The following is a 27,724-nucleotide window of genomic DNA, read 5'->3' as shown; positions in this document are numbered from 1 at the left end:
CTTAGCTTCAGTGAGTAACCGGCTGTAACCATATCACCCTGCACCCTGTAATTGAGTCATGTTTAATTCTTCTTTCATCATTTGCAGTGTTTCCAAATTTCCAAATTGCATTGTAAATTTTCATTAAAAATTTTTGTCATCTGTGTGATATTATTTTCTGTGGCGCTTCATTCTGCTGTGGAAAGCCCTGATAAATAAGGTACTAAGCCAGAGTAAAAAGAATGGATTAAATATTTTCTGTAAAGCAGCTGCTTCTGGCCATGAGTCATGACACATTCATACCTGGTTATAAGAGACGTGTTTTGGGGATTATATGTAGTACCTTCATTTATTCTCTAAGGTAAGACAAGATCTTCTCTAAAGGTTTATACTTAGAGGAAAATGTGCTCATTACTTTATAAAGCTTTTAGCATTAGAATCAGTGCTCAGTATCAGCCGATCACCATGACGTGGAATCAGTACTCAATATCAGCTGCAAAAATCCTGATAGGAACATCCCTAACTTTGACCCAACTTGGCTGTCAGAGCCACAATACTCCCCCTGGCTGTACAAGACTGATCTTGTTAAGTCAGTGAATACACCCTTAGGAAAAAGAAGTATACTTAAGTAAAGGTTAAGTATAAAAATATACTTTATTTAGTAAGTAATTAAGCCCAAGATCCACTGCAGTGACAAAAGCTGCACACTTTGTGGATAAAAAAGAATATAAAAATAAATGTTAATTTTAGCTTGTACAGTTCAAATAATTGTGTTTTTTTTTACTGCTGTCATTAAAAGAAACAAATTAACACCATGACTCCTCATGTCGGTGTCGGTCTGAACTCCCCCTCTCCCCCTTCCTTTAAACCTAGGGGAAACACAGAAGATGTTGAACCATCAGTCAATAAACAATGCCTTCTTATGGTCATCTCTGCACACTAAACTAAGATAAAAGAATGTGGGAAGAATAACTCTTCATCTTTACGGGCTCACATATTCTGGATGACTCAGAAATGGCTTTTTCAGTCTTATGCTGAATGGTTATAGCAGCCGAGATGAAGAGCATCAAAAATACATCTAAGTGAAATCAAAGTTTTAATGAACAGCAGTGCACACTTAAAATAAACCCTTCATCCAGACGACTCTTGAGTATGACACCCTTGAGAATGTTTGTGGTTCCTTTTCTGGCCTTTGAACAACACAACCCTTGCTGTCCATGGGGAGTCAGAAAGCTCTCAGATTTCTTCTAAAATATCTAAATTTGTGTTCTGAAGATGAACAAACATAGACTGTAAAATATATGGACCGTTGCTATTTTGTTCACGCATCATCGCACCTACGGCAGGATACCAAATAAGGGCAAAGAGGCGGAGAGTGAGCGGAGCTACAGACACCTGCAGGCAGGTGAAACAGGGAAACGGAGGCCACGTGAATGGTTTGTGAGCACAATTAAGTGCACACAACATGCCATATCATCTGATAATTGTAGGAAATAATCCCAAAAGGCAATTGACAGTGTAAAGAAACATTAACCAACACAAAAAGACGATGTATATGCCGAGCCCAGTGGCTAATTAGCCGTAATCAGCTGAGGTGTCAAGACCACGACCAGAGCTGTCACTCAAGTGGCCACGCCCTTAATTATGCAGACTTAATATAACTTAATAAAAACAAAGCGGATGAGTTATAAAAAATTCACCCCCTCACAATTGTCATGAAGATTAATCATGGCTATATGCAAAGCCATCTTTTGTCTCAAGCTGTAAACATGTTTTTATCAGCTGTAAAAATGCAGTTTTAGTTACTTCCATATTGGCTTCCCAAGGGAGAGCGGGAGGTGGCCGCTTGTGAACAAAGTCTTAGGGATTTGGAACAACATGAGGGTTAGTAATAACAGAAATTTCAGTTTTGGGAGAATTAATCCTTTAAGAGTGGGCAGCATTACTAAAATACCTTATTAGAAACCATATTATCATGCTGTAACAGTACTAAACAGTTTTAATTCATGCCATCTTCCATTGTATTAATGAAAAAAAAAATGAAACAGAAGTCAAATCTGCTGAAAACGTTGCTTTCAAAATTCTTAAAAATTCTCTTTTTTGTTCAGATGCAGAACAAAGAAATGCATGCTGGACTGTGAAGACATGAGGAGAGTAAGTTGAATTATTTTCTCTTTAAATATGGCTTATATGAAAAAAAAAAAAAAAAACACCTACCTGGGAGAGGGCATATTGGTGCTGTTACTTCTCTGTGGGGTCCGGGGCCTCTCTGCCACTGATAAAGTGATGCTAGGGGTCCCATCAGCAATTACCTCCACTTCATTGAATTCCTAATGCATTAAGTGCATAAACACTAGTTCATGTGCAGGATTGGGAAGGTTTCTTGTGAAATGTGTTTCACTGCAGATTACAACACACACACTTTAATAAGTCATTTTATTAGATTCCGCAAGTGCAGTAACTTAATCTAAATACCTTGCAATATTAATTAATATTAATACTTTATGCCTGAAGGATAATGACATCAAACAAACGTCAAAACATGCAAATAAAAACAAGATTAGGTATACTATTTGCTAGAAAATACAAACATTTAAATACATTAAAATAGCTCGTTTAATTTTCCATAGCATTCTGGTACAACAAAATGTATTTTTATTTTATGATTTTTTTATGTATTATTTAGTCGTAAGGATTATATTGCTCATTATGTACACAACAAGGGGATGCTGGCTGGAAGATTATTATTTTGTACCCAATGTACTTACAGAAAGTCTGTATTCACTTGCTACAAGTACACTGCTCCAGCCATTTTTCATATACTGATGTTTTTTGTAACCTAGTTGTTGACTTACCAAATCACTTCCATTTGTTTTATTAATACAAGATCTTGGAATTAATTGTAGGTTCACTACAGATACATTGCTATAATAGTCATATTGTAAGAAAAACTAAAATCTGTATCAAAACAAATGATTGATAATCAATTTATAATCACATTCTAGCCCTCTGAATCGTAATTTAATCAAATCATGAGGTGCCTAAAGATTCCTACCCCTAAATGATATGTGTTTGTTTCCTCTGCTCAGAAGATGAGAACACAAGGTTTCACTACATATGGAATTAGAGAGGTTAGATTCATTCATTAATTGATTACAGTTAAAGTAAAATGTCCAGTCTCACCAGTGTGTCCACGTCTGAGAATGCATCTTCCAGATGTGCACTGGGGGAACGCTGAATTTTACCAACCACAGTGTGTTCAGCCCTCTGCAACAGAAAGAAGGGATGGGAAGAGAGAAAGAAAAAAAGTAAATCACCAAAATACAGATAGACTGATGAAATATTGATAGTTTTGCCCGAAAAACATTATTTTGCGTTAAATAAGTGACCCTGGAATAGAAATCTCACAACGTTTCAGATGATTACAAGAAAAAATATGATTTATATCTCAAAAATTACAGTAAGCACAAGTAAAAGATAAAGTTCAATTAATTTCCTGTTAGCAGCTGTATTATATTATATATTTTAGCAGTTGTATTCTTTTACAAATACATAAAAGCCCACACTTTTAGAGGCCATGAATTTAAAGTAAAAAAAAAAACATAGTAATGTAACTGACGCACAGACCAATTTGCTTTATGCCAGGTGTCTACACAGTTAAACAAGTTAAAGACCTTTTTAATAACAATTTATTTAAAATTTAAGACCACCAAAGCTACAATACAATAAATACAATAATTTATATAATATTTATCAAATTATACCATATATATATATATATATATATATATATATATATATATATATATATATATATATATATATATATATATATATATATATATATATATTACCCTAGTTAAGCCTTTAAATGTCACTTTATGCTGTAAAGAAGTGTCTTTAAAAATATTTAGTAAAATATTATTTACTGTCATCATGGCAAAGATAAAATAAATTAGTTATTAGAAATGAGTTATTAAAACTATTATGTTTAGAAATGTGTTAAGAAAATATGCTCTCTGTTAAACAGAAATTGGGGAAAAAATTAACAGGGGGTCTAATAATTCAGGGTGTCTAATAATTCTGACTTCAAATATATATACACACACACACAGTTAAAGTCAGAATAGATAAATAAAATATAAACATAATATAATATATAAACAAGATGAAAACAAGACAATGCAGAGAAGAAAAAAAATACTACAAATGTGGAAGCAAACAGTCCGCACTTGATTGAAGATTTACAAAACACAAACAAATTCATTGGATTAACTTGCACAGATTAATTGTTCACCTAACGAATAACAATGTGCGCTAGCGAAGTAAACAAAGTACATTTTGATTTGACATGGACTTTAATGTGCACATAGGCAGTGGGTTTAAATTAACTGTGAAAAGAGCTGGCTTAAAAGTCCAATTCTCCAAGAACAACAGTTAAAAGTCAAGCACAGAAAGCTAAATTGCAGTGGAGAAGTAAAGTCTGAATGACACTCACAGGACTCAGCTTGTCTTTGCTGTGACCACATCTGCTATTCAAGCTACCAAACTCCGTCTGAGAGCTGGATTGAGACATGCCTTCAAAAAATGGCCTAAAACACACACACACACACACAAACACACACACACAAAAACACACACACACACAGAGAGAAAAGGGTCAGAATAAGAAATCTGAGATGTAGGCAGTTCGCCCACTCAGTATATGGCTAAATAAAAAGCACAGTGTTGTTAGGATTTATTCCTTCATTTGAGAGTGAAAAACACAGCTTGTTCATGTGTCTTACTACAAACAATATTTGCAAGAATCATTTGCAAACAACAACAGTACATTTACCTGCCTGCTGCCTGCTCCATTACATAATCAAATCAGTTTAATGCATAGTGAAGGAACTGAATGGATATGTGAAAGTGTGTGGTGTAAGAGTGCTGTACGGGAGTTTGGGTTTGGGGGTGCTGATAATGCTGTCTGTCTCCTCTGGGTCTGGCCCGCTGTCACTGGGATTGTACATCTCAAGACTGTCATAGAGCTCATCCAGGTCCTCTTCCACATCCCGGATCTGCTCTTGGGACACATGATCCAAACCGAAGCCCACCTGCATGCATAACAGTATTTCTCAAATAATAAATGAGGTAAATGATGTGTAAGTTGATAACATTTTCTAGCATTCAATATTAGAGATTTTCAGTGCATGCTCATCTATTTTTATTCTATCTGTTTATACATATCTATTCACCGATTTTTATATTATCAAATAACACCAGTGTTATTTTCATTTAAGTAATCTTTGTAGCTTTTGTTAATCTTGCATTTTTTTACATCCTATGTTTCTATTTTAATTGTTAAAGTTTGGATAATTTCATTATGTTTTGGTCATAATTGGATTACTATTTTAATATGAATTTAAAGTGGATTGATGGATCAATAAATCTATAAATTATCACCTTAGGATTATAAGGTTCTATCTGATATTTTTGTCAAAATTGAGATATTAACATTCTTATTAAATGACAACTTATTTACATTATGGGATGTTTTTTTTCATAAGTAGTTTACATTTTAAGACTTTTACTTAAAAAACTAATGTAACACACATACTGTTTGCTATGGCATGCAAAAACTTTAGAGCTCATATTCTCAAAATCATTCAAAATGCAGATAGAACCTTATAATTCCAAGGTGACGATATGTATCATGCCATCGATTCGGTTCAATTCGATATCACGGTGCATCACAGTGCATTGACGATGCTTTCCATACACAGTTTTATATTTTCTTCACAGCACAATAATTCTTGTATTAAAATGTATAAATATATTTATATACTATTTGTAATACAATTTCGTCCTTTAATACAAACACTCAGATATACAAACTGCACCTTTAAACAACATGAGCATTTATAGTAAATAAACAAATATAAATATACTGCTCGCTCTCTCTGCCTCGTCTTGGTCAAGTGCTCAACAGAAAGGGCTGCGATTGGCACTGGCGCTCTTTACAGATGTGTGACGCTAATAAACGACAGTGGCGGTCAAAGCTGATCTATGATAGACACGGTGGAGAAAACTCTGTAGACATGTGCTTGTGTCTGTATTCAGAAGTATCGCTGTAACTGCTGAGAGTAGAGGAAAAGTGACACCAGCAGGTCAAATGGGCTGCAGCAAGAGAGACTTTCATTCTCTCAAACGCAGTGAAATAGGGGCTTCTGCTGAAAGTGTCAGTGTAAGACTGTCCAGCAAACACACGCAGTGAAATTGTGCACAGTTTCTGCGTTTTTAAGTAGTTGGAGCATTGTAAATACTCGCTCTTGCCTCCCTCGCCATAGTAAGCTACAGCGACATAGCACATATGATGTCAGTACACAATAAACGGTTATGATTATTACTGAACCAATACTGAACTGTCCGCGTCCGCATCCCGATGCACCAAAGAAACAATTAATTTTGACACTCCTACTATTACTGTAAATGTATCTATAAATATATGCAATGAATGAAGACCATGCAATGGCTTAAATTCTTAAATTATTTTGTTTCTGCTCGAACATATTTCTGATTTACAATTATATGAAAACAAAGAAATATTTAGTTCGTAGCTAGCTGAAATAATTGTTAAATAAAAAAAGTGAAACCATTTCATTTCAACTAAATAAAAAGACTTGATTAATATGATTTGCTTTTGATAACAGTTTAATTAAATAATAATTTATTTAAAAAAATGTATTTAGATTTCATATTAGCTTACCTATGCAAGCTAACGTATTCACTTATTTTTATATTTATATATAAATATATTTGTCTTTGTAATCAATTAACATCAGTGTTATTTTTATTTACAGTAATTACTGTAGCTTTTGTTAATATTGCATTTCTGCATATATTATGTTTTTATTTTAATTGTAGTTAAAGTTTGAAATATTTTCTTGTGTTTTTGTTATATTTCTTTTGTTTACAACTTCTTTTAGGATGGATGCATGAATGGATGGGATATATTTTTATTGTTAATTTTATGATTTTATTATTAAAAAAGAATAAGAAATATTTTTAAGCTGAAATAAAAATTTAAGCCATTGCATAGTCTTCATATATTGCATACATTTATAGATACATTTACATTTATAGACACATTCATGGATTAACAGAGTTTGAAACATTTTTTTTTTAAATTTTTTTTTTAATATTTAAAGTAGAATAACGCGTGATTGATTCATGTTAAGGTTTTAAAAGTTTTAGCTTTACAAATTACCAGTTACACACCATTTTAGATAATATTATATGAAAACAAAAAATATATATATTTTAATTCACATCTAGCTGAAATAAATTAAAATTTAACAAAAACAAATAAAGCAATTACATTTCAACTAATTAAAGTGATTTTATTTATATGGTTTACTTTTGATAACTGTTTAATCAAATAATAATATTAAAAAAACATTTATTTGTTTAGATTTATAATTACCTTATCTAATAATAATATTAATATCTATTAATATTTTGTTTATTAGAATATTACCCACTCTAAGTAACAAAATGCAACCATTAAAAACAACCTGTTGAGAAAACAAATTCACAAGAAGGACAGGAAAATACATCCACCAAAACAGCTTGATTCATAGACAGCATTATTACCTCATCAGAAACTTTGAACCATTTCACCAATGCCATAAGCTTCTGCTTGATGTTGGGTTGCTGCATTTAAAACACAGACACCTTGTTAGACAGAAAGCGGAGGAGTTGTAAGAAACAATAGCAAACAGACACAAATTAGCAGCATATCTGGCTGAGCAGCAGCAGGGAACAAAAATAGCAGCAAGCGGCGAGCGGGGAGAAAAAAAAAAGCTGTCACAACAAGCACAGAATGCTGGCGAAGAGACTAGAGGCTTGTCAGCTCAAGACGGAGATCACAGGAAAACAAAGTACACTTGTGAAGGCATCTGAGAGGAGAAAGTAGAAATCACGCTAAAGCAGCCTAGAAGGATCCTGTAACCCTAAAACACATTCTTGAAGATGTTAACATATGAGGGATTTCTAGAATTGCTGGTCTCCAAAATAGATCTTCTACCGTTTTTCAAAAACAGAAATCTTTCCTGAAACATTTTTGAATAATAACACAAATTATATCAAGTTGTTTCTAGAATAAATAACTTCAAAAATAATATAACATTCATTCATTTTCTTGTCGGCTTAGTCCCTTTATTAATCCGGGGTCGCCACAGCAGAATGAACCGCCAAGTTATCCAGCAGGTTTTTATGCAGCGGATGCCCTTCGAGCCGCAACCCATCTCTCATGCACTACAGACAATTTAGCCTACCCAATTCACCTGTACTGCATCTCTTTGGACTGTGGGGGAAACCGGAGCGCCCGGAGGAAACCCACGCGAAGGCGGGGAGAACATGCAAACTCCACACAGAAACGCCAACTGAGCCGAGGTTCGAACCAGCGACCCAGTGACCCATTGTTCTTGCTGTGAGGCAACAGCACTACCTACTGCACCACTGCCTTGACCAATAATAAAACAATAAAATCAATATAATAACTTCAATACTCTGACTTTTCCTATTTTTGACTGTCACCACCTCCTGATTCTTACATTCAGCTATAATTATCATAACATTAATTATTCAGCTTAAATATAGTGAAATGCTTTAATCAAATATCAATCTTTTTGTTGTGTTTTACTATACTAAGTTTAAAAACATTTAATCGATGTAGGGCTGGGCCATATGGCAAAAATGCAATCTCAATAATTATTCTCTATATTAAATGATAACAATATATATTTCGATATCAGTTGGTAATGCTTCCAGATTTAAAAGAGTATGCCAACAATGACTGAAGCCACAAAAGTTAGAGGGTCCATTTAATGGTATAACATATTTTCAACCAATACATTTTTAGTGGCTGAAAATTTGGTACATCACTAATATAAACACTTTAAAATTCCCATTGTTGCACATGTCTGTTGTGTGATTGGCTCTTAGATCAAAAGTCCAGAGCTTATCATTGTTATTGACATAAATTTTATTGTCGTTCAATATAATATCATTTATTGGCCCAGCCATAAATCGAAGCATCTATTTTTTATTAAAATTCCTAATTTCAGTAATAAGTTTAGAGCATTGCTTTGGGATGTAATGGCATATGTAATCAATGTATGCACTATATTATACTCTACAAGAAACTCATGTAAATCGTAATATAGATTTATTTCAGAATAAGGTTAATATTTAGACTACTGCTGTCTGCATAAATGTGCCCTCTGTTGTGTTGTTTCCATTTCAAGAGCTGATATCTTGGTGCAGGCTTTGGTTTGGTGTGGCCCAGTAAAACACATGTAAAAATATGTTTGTACGCAAAGATTAAATGATTTGAGACTAGTAAAATCTAGATTTTCTGATCATGATCATTAAAAAAAAAAGAAGAAAAAATGAAAATGAAGGCTGAGAAGAAAAAAAGGATAAAAAGAGAAAGAAGCTTAAGATGAAGATAAATATAAGAAGATAAAGATGACAAAGAAAGAAAAAAGAAGAGGAAAAAGAGTAAGGAGGAAAAAGGGAAAATACTTTATCCTTTCTAAAAAAAAGAGGAAAAAAGAATAAAAGAAAGAAAAAGACAGGAAAGAAAAAAAGAGGAAAATGATACAAAGAAAAAAAAAGAAAAAAAATGATAGAAAGACAGAAAAAAATAAAAATAATGGATAGCAAGAAAAACAAAAGTAACGATAGAATGACGGTAAGAAAGAAAAAAACTGAAAATAAAAATAAAAAAGAATGATAAAAGAATGATAGAGAGAAAGAAAAAACGATAGATAAAACAATACAGGAAAAAAGAAAGACAGAAAGAAAGACAGAAAGAAAAAAAAGCAACAATCGATAGATAGATAGATAGATAGATAGATAGATAGATAGATAGATAGATAGATAGATAGATAGATAGATAGATAGATAGATAGATAGATAGATAGATAGATAGATAGATAGATAGATAGATAGATAGATAGATAGATAGATAGATAGATAGAAAAAGAATGATAGAAAAAAACAACGAACAATAGAAAGAAAGAAAGAAAGAAAGAAAGAAAGAAAGAAAGAAAGAAAGAAAGAAAGAAAGAAAGAAAGAAAGAAAGAAAAGAAAAGATGAATAATAAGATGACAATAAAAGAAGAAGAGGAATAAGAAGAAAAGGATGCTGTTCTGGTGTTGATTTGACCCTTTTCTTGTTGGAGTAGTGAAAATGAAAACACACAGCTGAAACAGGAAGCTTTGATGACACTTTCAGTCTGACATCACACATCACAGTTTCCAGGTGCCAAAAGTAAACAACAAATGGTACAATTCTACAGCGCTAACATACAGCTCACAGTGCTGCAATACTACTGAAATCTACCACAGCATTTTATATCCATGTCTCATCTCAGATGGTCAGAAAATGATTCATCTTTTTAGAAATCAATCAACTGTTAGTGTCTGGAACGCAGCAAACCCAGTGAACATTATGATTTTTAAATAAAACATTTGCTTTAATGTGTGTATGACTAAGCAGAGTTCATAAATGGCTATTGAGTTCTCTCAATTCAACTGACTAGAGGCCTGGACCCGGAAACAGTATTTAAGATGCGACCGCTGCTGCGTCTAAAGAACATCAGCAGCCGTAGGGAGAAATGTGCAGTTGTTCAGCTTCCTGACAATATCTGAGTCAACATCAACATGCAGAGAAGCTGCTCTAATTCTCCGAGCTCGCAGGACTGACCACTTACGTTTGCTCTAGTGATGGAGGCGGTGGAGGGCAGTTTACGACGAGGCTTCTTCTTCCTCAGTTCATCCTCGTCATCATAAAGGTACTGGACAAATGTGAACATAAAGGATTTAAAACATTTATTGTAGTATGGAAAAATTAAGGATTTTTTACCAGATGACTTAAATAGCTCAAAAGCATGACTTTTAGAATTAGTGGGTTGATTTTTGGGGGAAGCGAATCTAGACAGAAAATAAAAAACAAAAACAACAAAATAAAAATTAAGAGATACATAAATAAGTAAATATATAAAATAGGAGGAAGAAATATGTCAGAAATAACATAATTAAGAAAAGATTTCATTATCTTAAAGAGGTGGTCCAGAGTGTAATTTTAAGGCTTGTTTGTGTTCATAAGATGCAAAGCAATGTGTGCTCATGATTCATTTGTACTAAATCACAATACGTTTTCATAAATCTTACCTTGACCTATGACCTGCTCAGCTAACATGAAAACCACTGCCATATTTCCTAGTTCCTCTGAAAAAATGCCCTTAAGAGGCTCTGATTGGTCAGCTAACATAAGCCCCTTTCACACATTCAGACCTTTCCGGAAAATTACCATATTTTTGAAAATACTGGTAAATTCGTTCAGGCTATTTTCCGGAAAGAGACGTTGTAACATGACCGGTAATTTGCCAGAAAGCTGTGCTGTGTGAACGCAGAACGAAGATTGCCAGAAAGACTGCGTGCATGTCTAGAACGTGCTGACGTGAGACGTCTACTTTAGCCAATAAGAACAGTCAGACGACTCAAGTCTGCGCGGTTTATGAATATGAATATTTTTCCAGACACATTTTGCTTCTGGATGTTAGTCAGATAATGTTTATATGTTCCTTCTTATTGCCAACTGTGTAAATAATTATCAATAAGATGCTTATGATAAGCCGTTGTTTGTTTACCTTCAAGCTCTGCTTCCTTCAGTTAATTGACGCGTCGCGTGTGCCCATGAAGGAGCCGGTGAGCGCCAGCACACACACCCACATTATGTACATCTCAACATGAGAAAGTGTTCCTCCATATGTTTTCATCGAAGCTGTTCACAATACTTATCTATCCACTAAGATGGAATGTAGTCAAATGTTTACTAATACAAGGGCAGCCGTTTAGAGCAAATTTTTGGGTAATAATGTCAGAATTTATCGGTATTTTGGAATGGATGTGTGAATGCTCTTTTCCGTAAAAATTCCGTAACGTACTCGTCTGAGTGAACAGTGATTTTTTGAACATACCGGTAAAGTCGTTCCAGAAATTTTCCGGATATTTACCAGTATCACTGCGCGAAAAGGGCTATAATGTGCTGTGATTCAAGGACCGATTCCATGTCACCATGAAAAGCGCCTCGCCCCCAACAAGCATGCGATTTTACACTGTGTAAACACTGTCAGATTAGCTGTTAGCCATATCAGTTTGAGCCTGAGTCAAACAGAAAACGAAGAGGACACAGCTGAACTTCACACCAGCTCTCCAAAACTAAATCTGAGCTCACAATCCACAGCTTCTGCTTGTTGGAGCTGCTCCTTTAAGGAGTTTTTAGCTGAACCCAGCACTGAACCAAGAGAGATTCTGGAAGTTATCCTTTGTCAAATGCTAACTATATTTTCATAATTCTCTGGAACACAATTAAAATAAACTGTAAGCACTTCTCTCTTTGTGTAGTTTCATTTGGAAGCCCAAATACAAAAACAGAACAAGCTCTGTGGTAATAGCAGCTATTTGACCACATGTTCGCGAACAGAAGAGCAAAACCAAAAACCACCCAGCTAGATGATACAGAGTCCAGACAGCCTATAACAAGCTGTCTGTATAAACACACACACAGACATACAGCACCATGCGCTCTCTCATTCACACACACACACATAGACAGCACCAAACAAGCGACACAGCATCACGCTCTCTCTCATTCACATACTCGTACTCATATACACACATGCACACACACACACACACAAGCTCGAGAGCGATATTGTTGGACCGACCGCTCCCGTTCAAATTACACCAGAGTTACCGACCTCTCCAGCACTTAATTCAGAAATTTATTCCCACACCACAAGAAATCTGGTCGACTCACGCGGTATAGAAGTGGTAATGCAGGCCTCTAGTTCGTATTTACCACGTCTCCATTTTCGTTCGGTTGAAACCTGAAATACTGCCAAACAGCAGAGGTTGTGTTATTTTTCGAGACCAGGTCACTTGGAGCGTGACCATCTTACCTCATCTCTCTCTCTCTCTTCCACACTGTCCGTGATGACAATCATTTATGCATTTTTAGGCATTAAATAAATATTTAATATTTAATACTTGTCTTCTATATTAGTGCATTGTTTTTATGATGGTATAACAGTATTGAAACTGATACCGTTGCTATTTTTTTAACCCGCGGTATACCATATTACCATATTACCACCTAAACCTAACATTAACAAAAGTTTAAAATATGATATCGTAGTGGACCACCCCTTTAATTTATTAATAATTAAATTTATATAAATACATAAAAAAAATTATAAAATTACAAATAAATGTATTTATTTATTTAAAAATAATATCAGAATATTAATAATTATTATGAAAGTTATTTTATTATTATTAATATATATTCTTTCATTTATTAAAAACTTATTTGCATTTATTAGTAATGAATAAATAAACAATAATACACAAACATAACAATTAAATTATCAAATAATTGATGAATAACAAATATACATTTAATTTCTTGCAATCCAATAAATTTATAAACATCAAATTGAATGCTTAAATAAAAAACTAAATTAAAAATGAAAAAAATTATGAATGATTTAAATAGTTTTACTTGAACATCGTTAATAATACTGAATTAAATAATAATAAAACAAAATAAATGAATAGGATTATTAATACAAATTTTCTGTTATGTTTATTTAATTTTTATTAATTAAAGTTATTTAAATACATAATGTATAAAATAATAAATTAAACAAATATTTTTTTATTTAATAAAAATAATAAAATATTTTTTATTTATTATTATTAATAATAATAATATTCTTTTTTATTTATTAACTTATTTACATTTATTAGTTATTAATAAATAAACAATAATTCATAACCTTAATTATTCAATAATTCATGAAGAACATACACTTACATTAAATTTATTAAAGTCAAATAAATGTATTAACATCATATTAAATGCCTCAATGAAACCAAGCCTAAATTAAGTTGTGCACTGCAAAAAATGCTTTTCTTACTTAGATTTTTGTCTTGTTTCTAGTCCAAATATCTACAAATTCTAAAATCAAGAAGCATTTTCTAGACAAGCAAAACATATTGTCTTGTTTTAAGAAGAAAAAAGGTAAGCAAAATAATCGTGTTTTTCGATTTGTGATAAGATTATTTTGCTTACCCCATTGGCAGATTATTTAGCTTTTTTTAAGGAAAAGCTCACTTCATTTTGGCATTATATTTCTTATAACAAGACAATATGTTTTGCTTGTCTAGAAAATGCTTCTTGATTTAAGAACTTTTAGATATTTGGACTAGAAACAAGACAAAAAAATTCAAGTAAGAAAAGCATTTTTTGCAGTGTGCCCAGTAAACTGTATAGTCACGGTTGGACATTTACAGTAGGTGACAATGGTACAGATAAAACAAAAATAAAATTTTTAAAAAATCCCAAATGAAACAATTCCTGTAATTAGTAGGAAACCTTAAAAGCCATCCATTTTTCCCCTGTACTTCATTAAATATGTTTCCTCCCTCTGGCTAAAGGCTCTTTTCATGGCGTTTGACAGCACTTATGCTGTGTGTTTCTTCAGTGATCTGACTTCAGCAGATTCCCATCAGTCTCTCTCCGCTGCTATAATTCACTGAGCAGGAAATAGGCAAGATGGCTGAATGTCAAAATCAATCACTGGAGTCTCACAGGCCTTTACCTGCCCCTGTAGAGGGTCATCACTGCCGTCCTGCTCCGACGAATAGCTTTCCTCTTCCTCCTCCGAGTAATTGTCGATGTCTGGTGAACGATCTAAAGGGAAGAAAACAGGAACATTGCAAGGGATTAAACCAGAGCAGGCCTGGTTAACAGAAAGTGTTCTCAAAATGTAAAAAAAAAGAAAGAGAAGCAGCCTTGACCACTTTTTCCTCTTTTCTTGACAATTGTTCCTTAAGTCAAGACTCTAAAATGCTATGTAAGAAAATTGAAGAAGACTTTGATGAAGTATGCACTTATTCACATACATTGCTTGCATACCAATCAGAACATTAGATGTAGTCAATTTGAAAATTATACAGTATGTATTTTTTAATTGTTTAATTTAAAAAAAAAAAACATTTTATGTTCAAGAGGGCATATTTTACTCTTTTTAAACATTACAATTATGCATTTAAATTTAAATGTACAAACAATAAGAGTAAAATTAATAAATAAAGGGCTATAAAAATAACATTTAAAAGAGTATTTTGAATGTTTTCTTTGTATAAGACAATAAAATACTTTATAAAATAGCAAAATGATGCATGAAAATAAATGTTTTTTTGTCTCGCCTTAAATACAGAACTATATGAGCAATATCACATGAGTAGAATTGCAATATGGCTGTATATCGGCACTGGTGGGAGGCATGCATTGGCACAAGGCCAAAGGCTGAGTGCCTTAGTGTCCCACCAGTGACAATATACAGCCTTATCGCACTGCTGCGAGGTGATCTTGCATTTATACAAGAGTGAGGAGGCTGTACGACTGCTGTTATTCCAGAATATCGCAGAGTTATTAGCCAATCAGATTCGAGAACCAGACACAACTATTGCATAAATATATGTATTAATGTGTGATTCAGACCAGATAGCTTGGTCTTCAGTCCCTCTGGGTCGATGGGTTGACTGGAAAGAGAATAGACCCGGATCTCAGCAACAATAACTGGCTTGTCCTTCACTGTCGTGTGCAAACCCAAAACCTGAGCTCCTTCAGTGGGGTGCTGCATCACCTACAGGCCAGAAAATAAACCATGAACAAGAATCAAAAATTAAATACTACAAATAAACACACACTGAATTAAGAAAAAAAAACTAACATTGCGATTTTTAATTTTCTACGATATACGTTGCAATATTGTGTATAATTTCAACATCTATTTGGAAAGAATTCAAACTTTTAGATACATTGATAATGAAATGTATGTAGATGTATACATTTTATGTAGATACATAGTTATATTTGTTTGTCTACCAGCTCAAAAAAAACAAAAAAAAACAAGCAGCTATAAGTGTATTTTTGTGCCATAATTAACCTTTTTGAATTTCGTACTGGTCCATAAGCAACCAGCTACTTCTTCAACTGTCCCCGCCTCTAAGCAAACATTGACTCCACCTTCCTCCCTTATTTTAAACTAATTGTCAAGTGGCGCCTTTCATGGCCATCTGCAATGTGTTCAGATATAGAGGCTCATAGGTGTCATTACAAAGAATCCCAGCTTCAGAAGAAACAACAGCCAAATGGATAAGTTTTATTTATAAAGAAAATATCCCAGGAATAGTTTGCAAAAACTTGCTTGTGTTTGTAAAACATTTTTTACTGGATTACTTTGAGAATACACAATACAAAGCTGGACTCGCATCAAAATTGCATTAAAATGACGTAGCTGTACCTACAATTTATCTGAAAAATGTTAGTAATTGTTTTATATGTAATTTATGCTTGTTTGTTTGTTTGGCCAGTATTAGTTCACTCATGTTTATAATCAGATCATCATCCTCATGTGCAAAGCTTTGTGCACTTACACCCCAACAGAACTGAAGCTGAGCATGTTGAATACACCAGTGTTTACACATTTCAGTAGTATAGATGTTGGTTTCAATACAGTTTTCATTGATAATGGTTTTCTGCAATGTCAATGATAAATTAAATGCAATGATTATATCCGCATGATACGGCCGGGTGCAATCTCACATTATGTTATCATAACCGCTTCAAATATTCATTGTCAGTTCTACAGACAAGTCATTAGAAGCTGAAGGTTTGGTTTAGCGCTGTGTGTACGCTGGCCAGATTTTCCTCTTCAACAATAGATTGGTTCAGCAAATACTGATCTTAACTTAAAGAATAGCAGGGAAGAAGCAGCTCATTATTATTTAAAGAGATATGAAGCAAAACAGCTTACTGTGGAGGTATTTATGCTGCAATTGAAAAATTCAACCAAAGTAAGTTATAGACTGTTCTTTAACACTGTAAAGAATCATATCAACTAGTGTAAAATGACCATCCAATGTCACTTAATTATTTTGTCTGACCTGCTTAAAGATCCTAAAATAACCCAATTTATGTCCTGACAACAAATATTGTCACCTTATAATGAAGGTTCTAACTGACATTTTTGTCAAAATTTAGTTTTTGACATATTCTTATTAAATTACAACTAATTTACAATATGGGATGTTTTTTATAAGTTGTTTACATTTTAAGAATTTATATTTAAAAAACAAGTATTACACACGTACCGTTTGCTATATGGAATGCAAAAACTTTAAAGCTCAATATCTCAGAATCATTCAGAATGCAGATAGAACCTTATAATTCCAAGGTGACGACATGTATGCAATTACATTTTTTATTCTTGGTTAATATAGAGAATGGTCTTCCTCCTGGTTTTGAAATCATTATTAAAGAGATATGACGTGGATGTTCTTTCAACAGTTAGTCATGTACTGAATCACAGCAGAAATGCAAATGCCTTGGCATTTATTTGGGCATTAAATTACACATTGCAAATGACCGGAGAGGATTTTGATGCATTTGTGAAATGTTTCAGTCAGCTCCATTAAAGGGACATAAAACTGACTTCCTCCTCCTAGGACAGCTTTTTATGTATAATGACATTTTCGTAACATTTTTAAAACCTGTCAATTGTGGAGTTTCTCAACATTACTTGCACAAAAATGTGGTGGAGCTGGATTTGTAGGGTTTTGCTCACCTCAGCCATATTTATCATTCCTAGTGCGAGGGTCTTATATCCCAAAATAGTGCGATTCTTGTATCTCTTGCGTCTCTGGAGCATAATTTGAAGCTTGTTGGCATCTCTCTTCAAAAAGTGTGGATACTAAAGATAATAAGGGAAGAGAAAAGGTACATCAGAATGTAACATTAATTGGATCTAATTCATTAAAACAGATAGGTTTCACTTGAGGATTTCCCAAAGGTTTCATCAAAATAAAGCCATAACATTAAATCTGCAAATGCAAATTTAGTGCTCATCTCATTCACAGTGCACTGAAACACAGCTAACCTGAAGAGAGAATGTCAGCTGAAGATCGGTCTCTGTAAGGCCAGCAGAGGACAGCATGATTTCATTTGACCGCAAAATGCGTTTTGAACCCTGAAGAGACATTTACAATCATTAGTCATCCAAACATAGATTATGCAGTCCATTTGTAATTCACTGCAGATTTTCATTTTAAAGGGGTGTAAACAAATTGTACCTGAAGTTTAACTGCAATGACAACAGATGTGAGATCTCTGTCCAGCTCCTTCAGAATCACTAGTTTTTTAAGGGTTAGACTGAGAAGTCTGCAAGAGAAAAAACAAAACAAAAAGAAAGTTGTGTTGAGGACAAGTCACTATGGCAGCTGAATGAATAATCAGTCCACAAGCTGGCTTATCAAGTTTCCCGTATGGAGTTGACATTTCGGCCTTAAATCCCAGATGCTACTTTGGCTGACATTTTACCCAAAACTCCAGACAACAATTGCAACCTTTTGTACTGAGAGTGAGAAGAGTTATGTAGTTTTTTAATATATTTCAGCGTCAGTCACAATTACCAATCAAAAAACGGTCCTCAGATATGAGGGCTGTAGATATTTATAGCGATAGTTACGCACTCTCGTGTTGTTCCAAACTCATTCCAAACAGTGTTTTTTTTTATATATTAAGGGTCTACAAGGGTTTAGAGATCATAGTGCAATAGATTTAGGGTCTCACAAAACAAAGAACTGATTTTGAACCTCAAAAAATAAGTTGCTGGTTATTCCAGTCTTCATGTACAAACCTACGTAGGAATGTACAAATCGTACTGGGCCACCTGACCAACCAGAGCAGAGTAGACGCTCAGCTAGAAGAGGTTTAGAGAGACCAAATCCAAATCTTCCAGGGGCTTTCAAGATGTGTTTTTGTAGGGCTAGGGCTAAGTTTTCTGCCCTGACCACAATCTCTGCTCTTTTTCATCCTCAAGAAAATGTGTAAATGAGTAAAAAAGAAATAAACGAATAGCGAGTAACAGCTTTCCTGGTCAAACATTAAAAAAAACTAAGTGTTAGTAAATATTAAGACTTTTGACCCTATTTCTGACATCAGTGACCATATTTCAGACGTATCAGTTGACCGCTTTCAGATGCATTTCAGCTTTAAGTGGATACCTCTTGGATGTCTCTCAGAATCCAGTGGACATCTTTCAGACATAAGTGGATGCCTTCCGAATGTATGTCAGACATAAAAACAGATGTATTTTGGCTTAATTCGTACATCAGTGAACTGCTTTTGTATGGAGTCAATCTAGGGCAATATATTCTTGCAAAATAATAAAAATGTTTTGCAAACAAAAATAGGTACTGAGCAAAAAATAAATAATGAATGCAAATCTACAAAAAAATTAATAATAAAGAAATAAATCACACTTTAAGATATAAAGATGACATTTGCAAACAAAAACAAAGCTGTATTTTTTTTTTAATTAGCAAATTAATTATTTGCGTTTTACTTTGTGGCCCTGATTTAACAAGGGGGCAAGTCAAGTGAACTTGGGCATTTACAGGTCCGAACATTTAAGCGACGTTATCACCTGGAGACACAGTATCACTGAGGTGGTCTTCCAGCCCAGTGGGTCCGGGCCTGCCATATACACCCAAGTACCCTTGACTATCACATCAGGGCCACAAAGTGAAACATGCCAGATACGTGAAGTGCAAAGTGAAACACTAAAAAGCTTTAAAAACTATAAAAATCACAAAAAAACAAATCAAAATTAGCTTTGACTGGACAGGTTTTGTAAAGGCAATGCTATATAAAATGTTTAGCAAATATATATCGTTTTTTTTTTTTTTTTTTTTTTGCACTGCTTCATTTTTATTAGCAATTCTTGTTTTTTTTTTTCAAACTTTATTTTTCTTTCTCAAAACTTAAAGTTTCCCTTTCAAGTTCTTTATTTTTGTAGCAAAATTAATTTTTATTTCTCAAAAATAAATTTTCGCTTTATAATTTTTGGATTTTTTTTTTTTTTTTTTTTTGCTCAATACTTTATTTTTTGTTTGCAAAAACTTTATTTTATTTTGCAAGTATATATGGCCCTATATTGACTCCAGAGTTTCGGACATGTTTCAGATGTCAGTGGGCCACATTTGGACATCAGTGGAAGTCTTTCGGATGCGTTTTAATATTCAGATCCTTTTTTTCATTATTTCAGACATCAGTGGACAACTTTTGTTTCATATTTTGGACATATTTTGAACCTCATTAGACATTCATGTCTTTTGGATGCTTTTTCAAACATTAGTGGGCCAATTTGGATGTCAGTATACCTCTTTTGTGTCTCACTGATGTCTCTTGGACGTCAGTGGACCATTTTCAGATGCATTTCAGTGAAGGTATTTTGGATGTCTTTTTTTACATCAGTGAACCGCTTTTGGACGTCTGTGGATGTCTTTCTCTTGGACATCAGTGTACAGTGTACAGACCATTTTCAGATGCATTTCAGACATCCACATCAGTGAAGGTATTTTGGATGTCTTTCTTACATCCGTGGATGCATTTCAGATGTCTGTGGATCACTTTTGGATGTCAGTGAACCACTTTTGGTCTGATTAAATTTGGTGAAATCTGTGTATCAGTTATTTATTTATTGATTTATTACATTTTGAACCAAGCTAATATTGGTTGCCTTAATAATTTAATCACTATAATCATATGACGTTTTCATACCATTATAATACTAAATTACATGCACTCCGCAGTCAAGAGTTCAAAATAGCTAAATATTCCACTCTGTCAATATTCAGCACATGTTCATCTTTATTCATGAACCACACATGCTCACTTAAAAAGTTTGCTTAATTTAAAAAAAAAAGCATGATTCTTGCTGCTTACATTGAGTAAAAAAAAAAAAGTAAAAATCATGCAAAATTAATTTATTTAATAAAATAATTAATAATTATTACAATGCATTTTCGGTTTTAGCACATCCAGAATTTTTGGTTTCAGAAAATATTAATTTTGGTGATTCATGAATATCTTTGATCGCTATATTAATATATGTACATTTAAATCTATTTAGAATCTGTGAATGTCTACAAACACGAACAAATGTTCATCGCATCATACGTGCATCCGATTCATATGAATTGTATATCCACTGAATGGAATCAAAAATTGAGAATGAAACAAGAATTAAATCTAAATTAGAGCTTGTTAATCAGCATCGAACTAAATCATTACATCTCAGTTGATATCCAGCCTAAATTTATACCAAGTTGCATTTACCAAAATGCACAGTCAATGATCAAAGCCAAAGTTCCCATCCACATCCTTTTAAGTTCCTGTCAAAGTTATGTAGAGCATGATGAAATAAGTTGTCTCCACAGAATATTTAGTGCCTTGGTTTGTCTAACATAATAAATTCCCTTTTGTGTCTTTTCTTTTTTTTTTTTTTGGAGCTTGATGTAATTCGAAATAATCACCACATGGAAACAAACGCATTCCTTAAAATATTTTTATATACACAGACAAACAAAACCAGCATACAGTGTATTTTGGACTACCACAAAGGTCAGCAAATGATAAGACAATAGCTGCACTTCATCTGCATACAATGATCAGTGAATAAAATGCCTGAAATTATGAAACAAAAACACTGGAGCTTCAATGTTTAACTAGCAACCAATGAATAATGCAATGAAAACAATCTCAAGTTAAATTTTCTACTCCACATGAGACAGGACACCTAAAGTGAACTGTACTTTAAAACATACAAAAAACAATGTCTCAAAGTCTAGCTTGTTCTCGGATACATCTTCTCAAGGTGTTCTGAGATGTTTTGGCATGAAGTCACACTGCATTGGTGATATTAGATTCTGGGAATAAATCTCAACATGACAGCACTCAGGGACACAGTTCATTCAGGTTCTGTGACAGAATGACAGGAGAACAGGGTAAAATGTTCATAAATAACACTTGCTGTAAGAAATTTGGGTCTGCATTTATTATTTAGTGCTAACTAAACTAAGAAACTCTCTGTTTGTGGTTCCATCAAGTAAATTTAAATTTTAAAAAATTATTAAATATCTTTCAGAGCTAAAGATTATTCAATATATGACAAATAAAGTCATATGGCATCTATTTTGTTTATTATTGAACTAGTACTTCAGTTAAAATTCCAGGCAATTTAATAGTGATCAGTAAAAAAATATGACCCTTGATCAGTAAAATTATTCACATATAACATTTAAAAACTTGTATAACTTTAATTTAAAAATCTAACAATATTATTGTTATCTGGATTTTCCCTGAAAACTGAATGCCACACCATGAAAAGATGTAATTGTCAAATATTCAGTCTTAATAGGATTTTTAAAAGACTTCTTGACCACTAAATGACCTTTAACTGCATAAACTACACAAAATCCAACCGTTTTTTTTTATTCTTAAGAAAAACAAAAGAAAATCTCTCAAGAAAATCTTAGTTTTATTTTTATTTAGACATTTTAAAAATTCATTTCAAAGTCCTTGCAAAGTCAAAATTTAACATTGTTTATGTTGCTAGTGCACATTGATAATCTTTAAGTGAGCAATTAATCTGTGCTAGTTAATACTGAAAAAGAAGACGTTTGTTTTCTTAATCTTCAATCAAAGTCTTATCATTTGCTTTGGCATTTGGAGTGGTGTTTCTTCTTCATTGACATCAGTTTGACTGCATTAACCCCAATAGGGCTGCACGATATTGGAAGAATCTAGCATTGCAATATTCTTTTATTTTGTGATATAGATTGCGATATAAAAACAATTTAACTAGATGACTTAATATCTCAATTTGGAAAGAATTAATAATGTTAGATCAATTGGGATAATTCTGCAGTAGGAGTGCATCTCCATAAAACCTAGTAAGCAATCTTTAAATTTCCTTGACACCTTTCGTTGTGGTCTGTGCTATGTGCATTTCTGTATTTGTATGTGTTGTGAGTATTTTCATGCATTTGTTTAGTCAGAGATTGATGGATTAATGTTCACTATTTGCATGTCCAAAAAATCTAATAACAATCTATAAACTTTTTGGAGTCACTCAACACATTTTCTTTGGGATCTTTACTATTTGCAGTGTATTTCTGTTTTTGCATGAGTTTAGTGTTTTCAGGCATAACAATCTATAAATACAATCAAGAAAAAAGATACAACAAAAATAAAGTGTTTTATCATTTCCAGAGTCTAACAGGATTCAAGTACAGTAACTAAATGATAAATAATATATAGCATCTATTTTTTAAAACTACTACTTCAGTTAATATTGCTGGTAATCTAATGGTCATCAGTAAAAAATAAAATAAAAAATAAAAAAGATTCACAATGAAATAAAAGAAGAGAATTGTTCATAATGATTTGCCTACAATTTTTTAAAACCTTTTATAACTTTGATAAAAAAAAAAAACATCTATACCAGTGTTATCCTGGCATTTACATGAAATTATGAAATTATCAAATATTTGGGACCAATAAGTCACTTTGCTGCAATCACATGAACTGCAGGGTGATTTTTGTTTTGAAGATTTTATATATAACAAATCACTCATAGTATTTATATAATTTTAAATATGGTCACTAAATGACCTTTAACTGCATAAACTACACAACATCCAACTGTTTATTTCAATACTTAAGAAAAACAAAGGCTATAAAATATGTTTTGAATATACATATATATGTGTAATATATATCACATTTTATATAAAATCTTTGTTTTATATTTTTATTTAGAAATTGTTAGTGCACATTAATAATCTTTAGGTGAACAATTAATCAGTGCTAGTTTATCCACTGGAAAAAAAGATGTTTGTTTCGTTAAACTTCAATCAAAGTCTGACCGTTTGCTTTGGCATTTGGTGTGCCATTTCTTCTTTGTTGACATCAGTTTGACTGCTTCAGCCACAATATTCGTAACCACGTCCCTTTAAAGTAAGTTTACTATGTTGGAATGATGCGCAAAAAAAAAGCCCCACTCCTACTCAAAATTCCATTTTAGTTGGAAGTACATCAAAATACTAAAAGTCTCAGCAACTTCCGGTTCACACAGACTTTAAAGTTTGAATTATTTCTTTTACATTACATTTAGCGGATGATTTTGTCCAAAGCGACTAACATTTACATTTACATTTAGTCATTTAGCAGACGCTTTTATCCAAAGCGACTTACAAATGAGGACAAGGAAGCAATTTACACAACTAAGAGCAACAATGAATAAGTGCTATAGGCAAGTTTCAGGTCTGTAAAGTCTAAGAAGGGAAGTATTAGTAGTATTAGTATTTTTTTTTTTTGGGGTACAGTTAGTGTGATAAAAAATAATAAATAATAAATTACTTCCCCCTCCCCCCCCACCCCCCCCCCCCCCCCCCCCCCAGGCATTAACAATTGAAGAGGCAACTAACAATTGAAGAGGCATTCAGCAATTCAACTACAGTAGATGCAATACACACAAGAAGTGCTAATCATACAAAGGATCTATTAGTACTCAGTGAATTAAGTGCTGGAGTAAGGAGGAGTTTCTGTTGAGTGAAAAGTGTTTCTACAGGTGGTTTTTGTCAAGGCCACTCATCTTTTGTTTCTTTCGTTTTTTTATGTTTAGATATATGGAGTGGTTGTAAGAAAATGTCTGAAGCAAATGTGCAAAACTGGTGGAAGTGTCGGTTAAAGTTTCAAAGCGATAAAAAAGTGTTTTCTACAGGTGGTTTGTCAAGCCCACTCACCTGTGAGAGGCACACTCAGAATTGCATAATGTTTTGAGGCTGTCATGTGGTGTGGTGGGGGGGAAGAGGGGGTCCGGGTTTTTGTTAACTGGCATTTAGGTGATCACAGAAGACATGGGTTTTTAGCTGAGCCTTGCATTATGGTTATCACACATACACAATGAAGAGTTTGGAAGGTTTCACCCATATTTTATTATTTCAATATTTTATTTTTACATAAGCTCTTTGACTTTCTGAATTTGCTTAGATATTTTGACTCACGATGAGGTTTGATCTCTTTTTATCGCTTTAGCAGTGGCCTTGCATTACCCAAACGCAACATCTCATGTGCTTATGCTTAGATCAACAAGATAAGGCATTAATACATAATAGCAGTATGAAGCCAGTCCTCTCTTTAGAGTGAGCTATATTGAACTGGCCTGGGTCTAATTCACTTACAAGTCTGTCCCTGTGCATTAGAGTGCAACTCGAGAACACATACGTAATGAAATTGGGAGGGGCAAACCGGACACACATCTCACCTTTCAGTGATCTTATACAAGATTCTGGTGGAGCAATATATTAGAACATCCACTGAGGGTTTACATACAAAAATAATCTTATCTTACTGATAGGTTTGAATGGAAAGAACAAATAAAAAGCTATCCTCAATTTCAAAAGGCCTTTGAAAGTATCATGGAGTCACTGTCACAGTAAGAGACAGTGTTAGCTGAATAATGCTCTTTATTCTCCACATCTGTCATGGATTCTGCTTTTCTGTTGGCCAATTTTACAGTCTGCCTCTTTAGATCATGGTGCCTTACTCTTCCACTCTCTGCGTGAAATATCCCAAAGCCCCTCCTCTACATTTCCATATCCCAATCTCTTCATGCAAGTAATGAGATTGAACACTGGGGAATATTAAACTGCATATACCTTTATATACTGAATGCATTTCATAGGGAATATGCATATTTTTTTTAAATGAGCTCTTTTGGTTTATCTGTACTGCAGCAACGAGTTAGGATGACAATCCCACTCTACAAATGTAATGAAGACTCCATAGAGAACATGTGGTTTTTAGTGGCTTTCGGCTTGTTCTTTTTATATAGCAGGAAGAACGTGATGCAAAAAGATTAGCAGTCAGTTATCAGCTTATTGTTAAATGCATAACAATAATACTGTACACAGTACACACACAATAATGTCCATAAGTTTTTGCAAACTAGGGCAGGGTGGTGGGGGGAAGTAATTTATTATTTTTTTATTGTAGTTGGTTTATTATTCATTCTTAAGTAACAAATCAATCCTTTTCCACATTCTGTATACTCCATATTCAGTCATCTATTGGTTTTTCATTTGTGTACCTTAAAATTATTTAATTTGCTTCTAATATTCATCATTGGATGATCGTTCTAATTTATATTCATTGAATCAAATTAAATTTTGAAAACTAAATGAGGATCTTAAATCAAATTGAGTGCTTGCCAAAGTAATCAGGACATCTAAATAATTACACAACACTACTTCAAACTGTTTGATATGTCATGAAAAAACACACACCGCACACAGGCAGATACATACAGTTGTTTACATACATATGAAACTCAGTGCATCAGCAGCTTGCTTACTAGCATTCTTCATAATAACTTTTTGTTCAATAATGTGAGAAATTCAAATTTGAAAAAAACTCCAGAGACTAAATGATGACCAATTTTAAAGTTAGCAATCTATTTTAGGTTTATTTGCATACACACACACAAAAATATGATCAAGTAGTCCTGACAGCATATGTTTTTAGGTCAGTGTAACTTATTCAACTAAGTTAAGCATGTTCTAACTTAATTTACTCTGTTACACAAGCTGTATTAATACAAGTTCAATGAACTCATAAGGTTAATTTGATTCCGCAAAAAATTTAGGGCAACTAGGATTTTTTACAGTTAGGTCCCAAACCTAAAATTACTAAAATAATAATGGTAAGTCAAAAAAAAATTAAAAGAGGTTGATTTGAGTATTGCTGAAGTGTGATTCAAATAAAAGGATATTTTACTAATCTATATTGAAGAAGCACTAACTAAACCTAATCTACTTATACTTATTTAAACACAACTAACTTATCTAGAGAACAGTAACAAGTGAACTTGACACTGTTGAATTATTAATCAGTAATGTTAATTTTAACACAGGTACAAGTACAAGCAGACATATGTTCAAAAGGCTTTTAAGTCTCTCTCTCTCTCTCTCTCTCTCTCTCTCTCTCTCTCTCTCTCTTTGTGTGTAAAGGCTGAAACCCCCGGTCTAAAGTAAGAAACCACCGTTTCATGTGATCTCCAGAGCAGCGTGATCTGAATTAACTATTTACTCAGCTAAAAAGTAGCTCAGTTGGCGGATGTACAAATAAGCGCATGTGTACTAGTAAACAGCGGCATACCTGGGCACACAGCTGGGAGAGGAGCTGTCAATCTCCCATGTCGCAAACAGGTTCATCTGAACCGGGCGACTGGCAGAAATCGTGACCGTCCTGAGAGGCTGCAGGTGGGGAGACGGAACTCCCGGTCTCTGCTGCTGCTGAAGTCCTCCGCGCTCCGACATGCTGAAGTCTGGGTATTCGCGCTGCCGCCGGTGTCGGTCGGTTTATCCGCTCGCTCGTGCGTGCAGTCCGTACAAATGATGACACTTTCATGGCACGAGGCTCTTAACGCTCCCGCCTCCGCTCGGCAGTGGATTCATTGGAGACTTCACTCACTTCACTCGCTTCAGCTTCGGGCTTGTGAACCGCTAGAGATCAAATGAGCGTTTAAAACAACAGCAGGAAGCGGAAATCTCTTCTTTAAAAACATATTGCAAAACAACGCCTCTCGTGACCCGCGTACTTCAAGCGAGGGTTGAACACCGCGTCGCTTTCACTTAAATGTGAAGTCCTAATATTAAGTTTTAAAAAATATTTAAAGATATTTAGGTTTAAAGGTAATGAAAGCAGACATAG

The 27,724-nt window shown here is 33.6% G+C and overlaps 1 protein-coding gene across 1 annotated transcript in view; it reads right to left on the bottom strand.

Annotated features, from left to right (window-relative positions):
• pacs1a (phosphofurin acidic cluster sorting protein 1a) overlaps window positions 1-27,545 on the bottom strand; it is a 42,304-nt gene extending 14,759 nt beyond the window's left edge. Inside the window, 12 exon segments of the mRNA NM_001098748.1 lie at window positions 2,197-2,309; window positions 3,163-3,246; window positions 4,478-4,571; window positions 4,915-5,075; window positions 7,615-7,674; window positions 10,743-10,826; window positions 14,700-14,791; window positions 15,605-15,749; window positions 17,733-17,858; window positions 18,045-18,134; window positions 18,238-18,325; window positions 27,170-27,545. Of these exon segments, the coding sequence (NP_001092218.1) occupies window positions 2,197-2,309; window positions 3,163-3,246; window positions 4,478-4,571; window positions 4,915-5,075; window positions 7,615-7,674; window positions 10,743-10,826; window positions 14,700-14,791; window positions 15,605-15,749; window positions 17,733-17,858; window positions 18,045-18,134; window positions 18,238-18,325; window positions 27,170-27,330 (1,298 nt within the window). The 5' untranslated portion in view covers window positions 27,331-27,545.
• Between the last annotated feature and the right edge of the window lie 179 nt (window positions 27,546-27,724).

The sequence above is a fragment of the Danio rerio genome, chromosome 21 (genome assembly GCF_052040795.2).
Source record: "Danio rerio strain M-AB ecotype USA chromosome 21, GRCz13ab, whole genome shotgun sequence".
Taxonomy (NCBI): Eukaryota; Metazoa; Chordata; class Actinopteri; order Cypriniformes; family Danionidae; genus Danio; species Danio rerio.
This window is presented reverse-complemented; position numbering and strand designations above follow the sequence as displayed.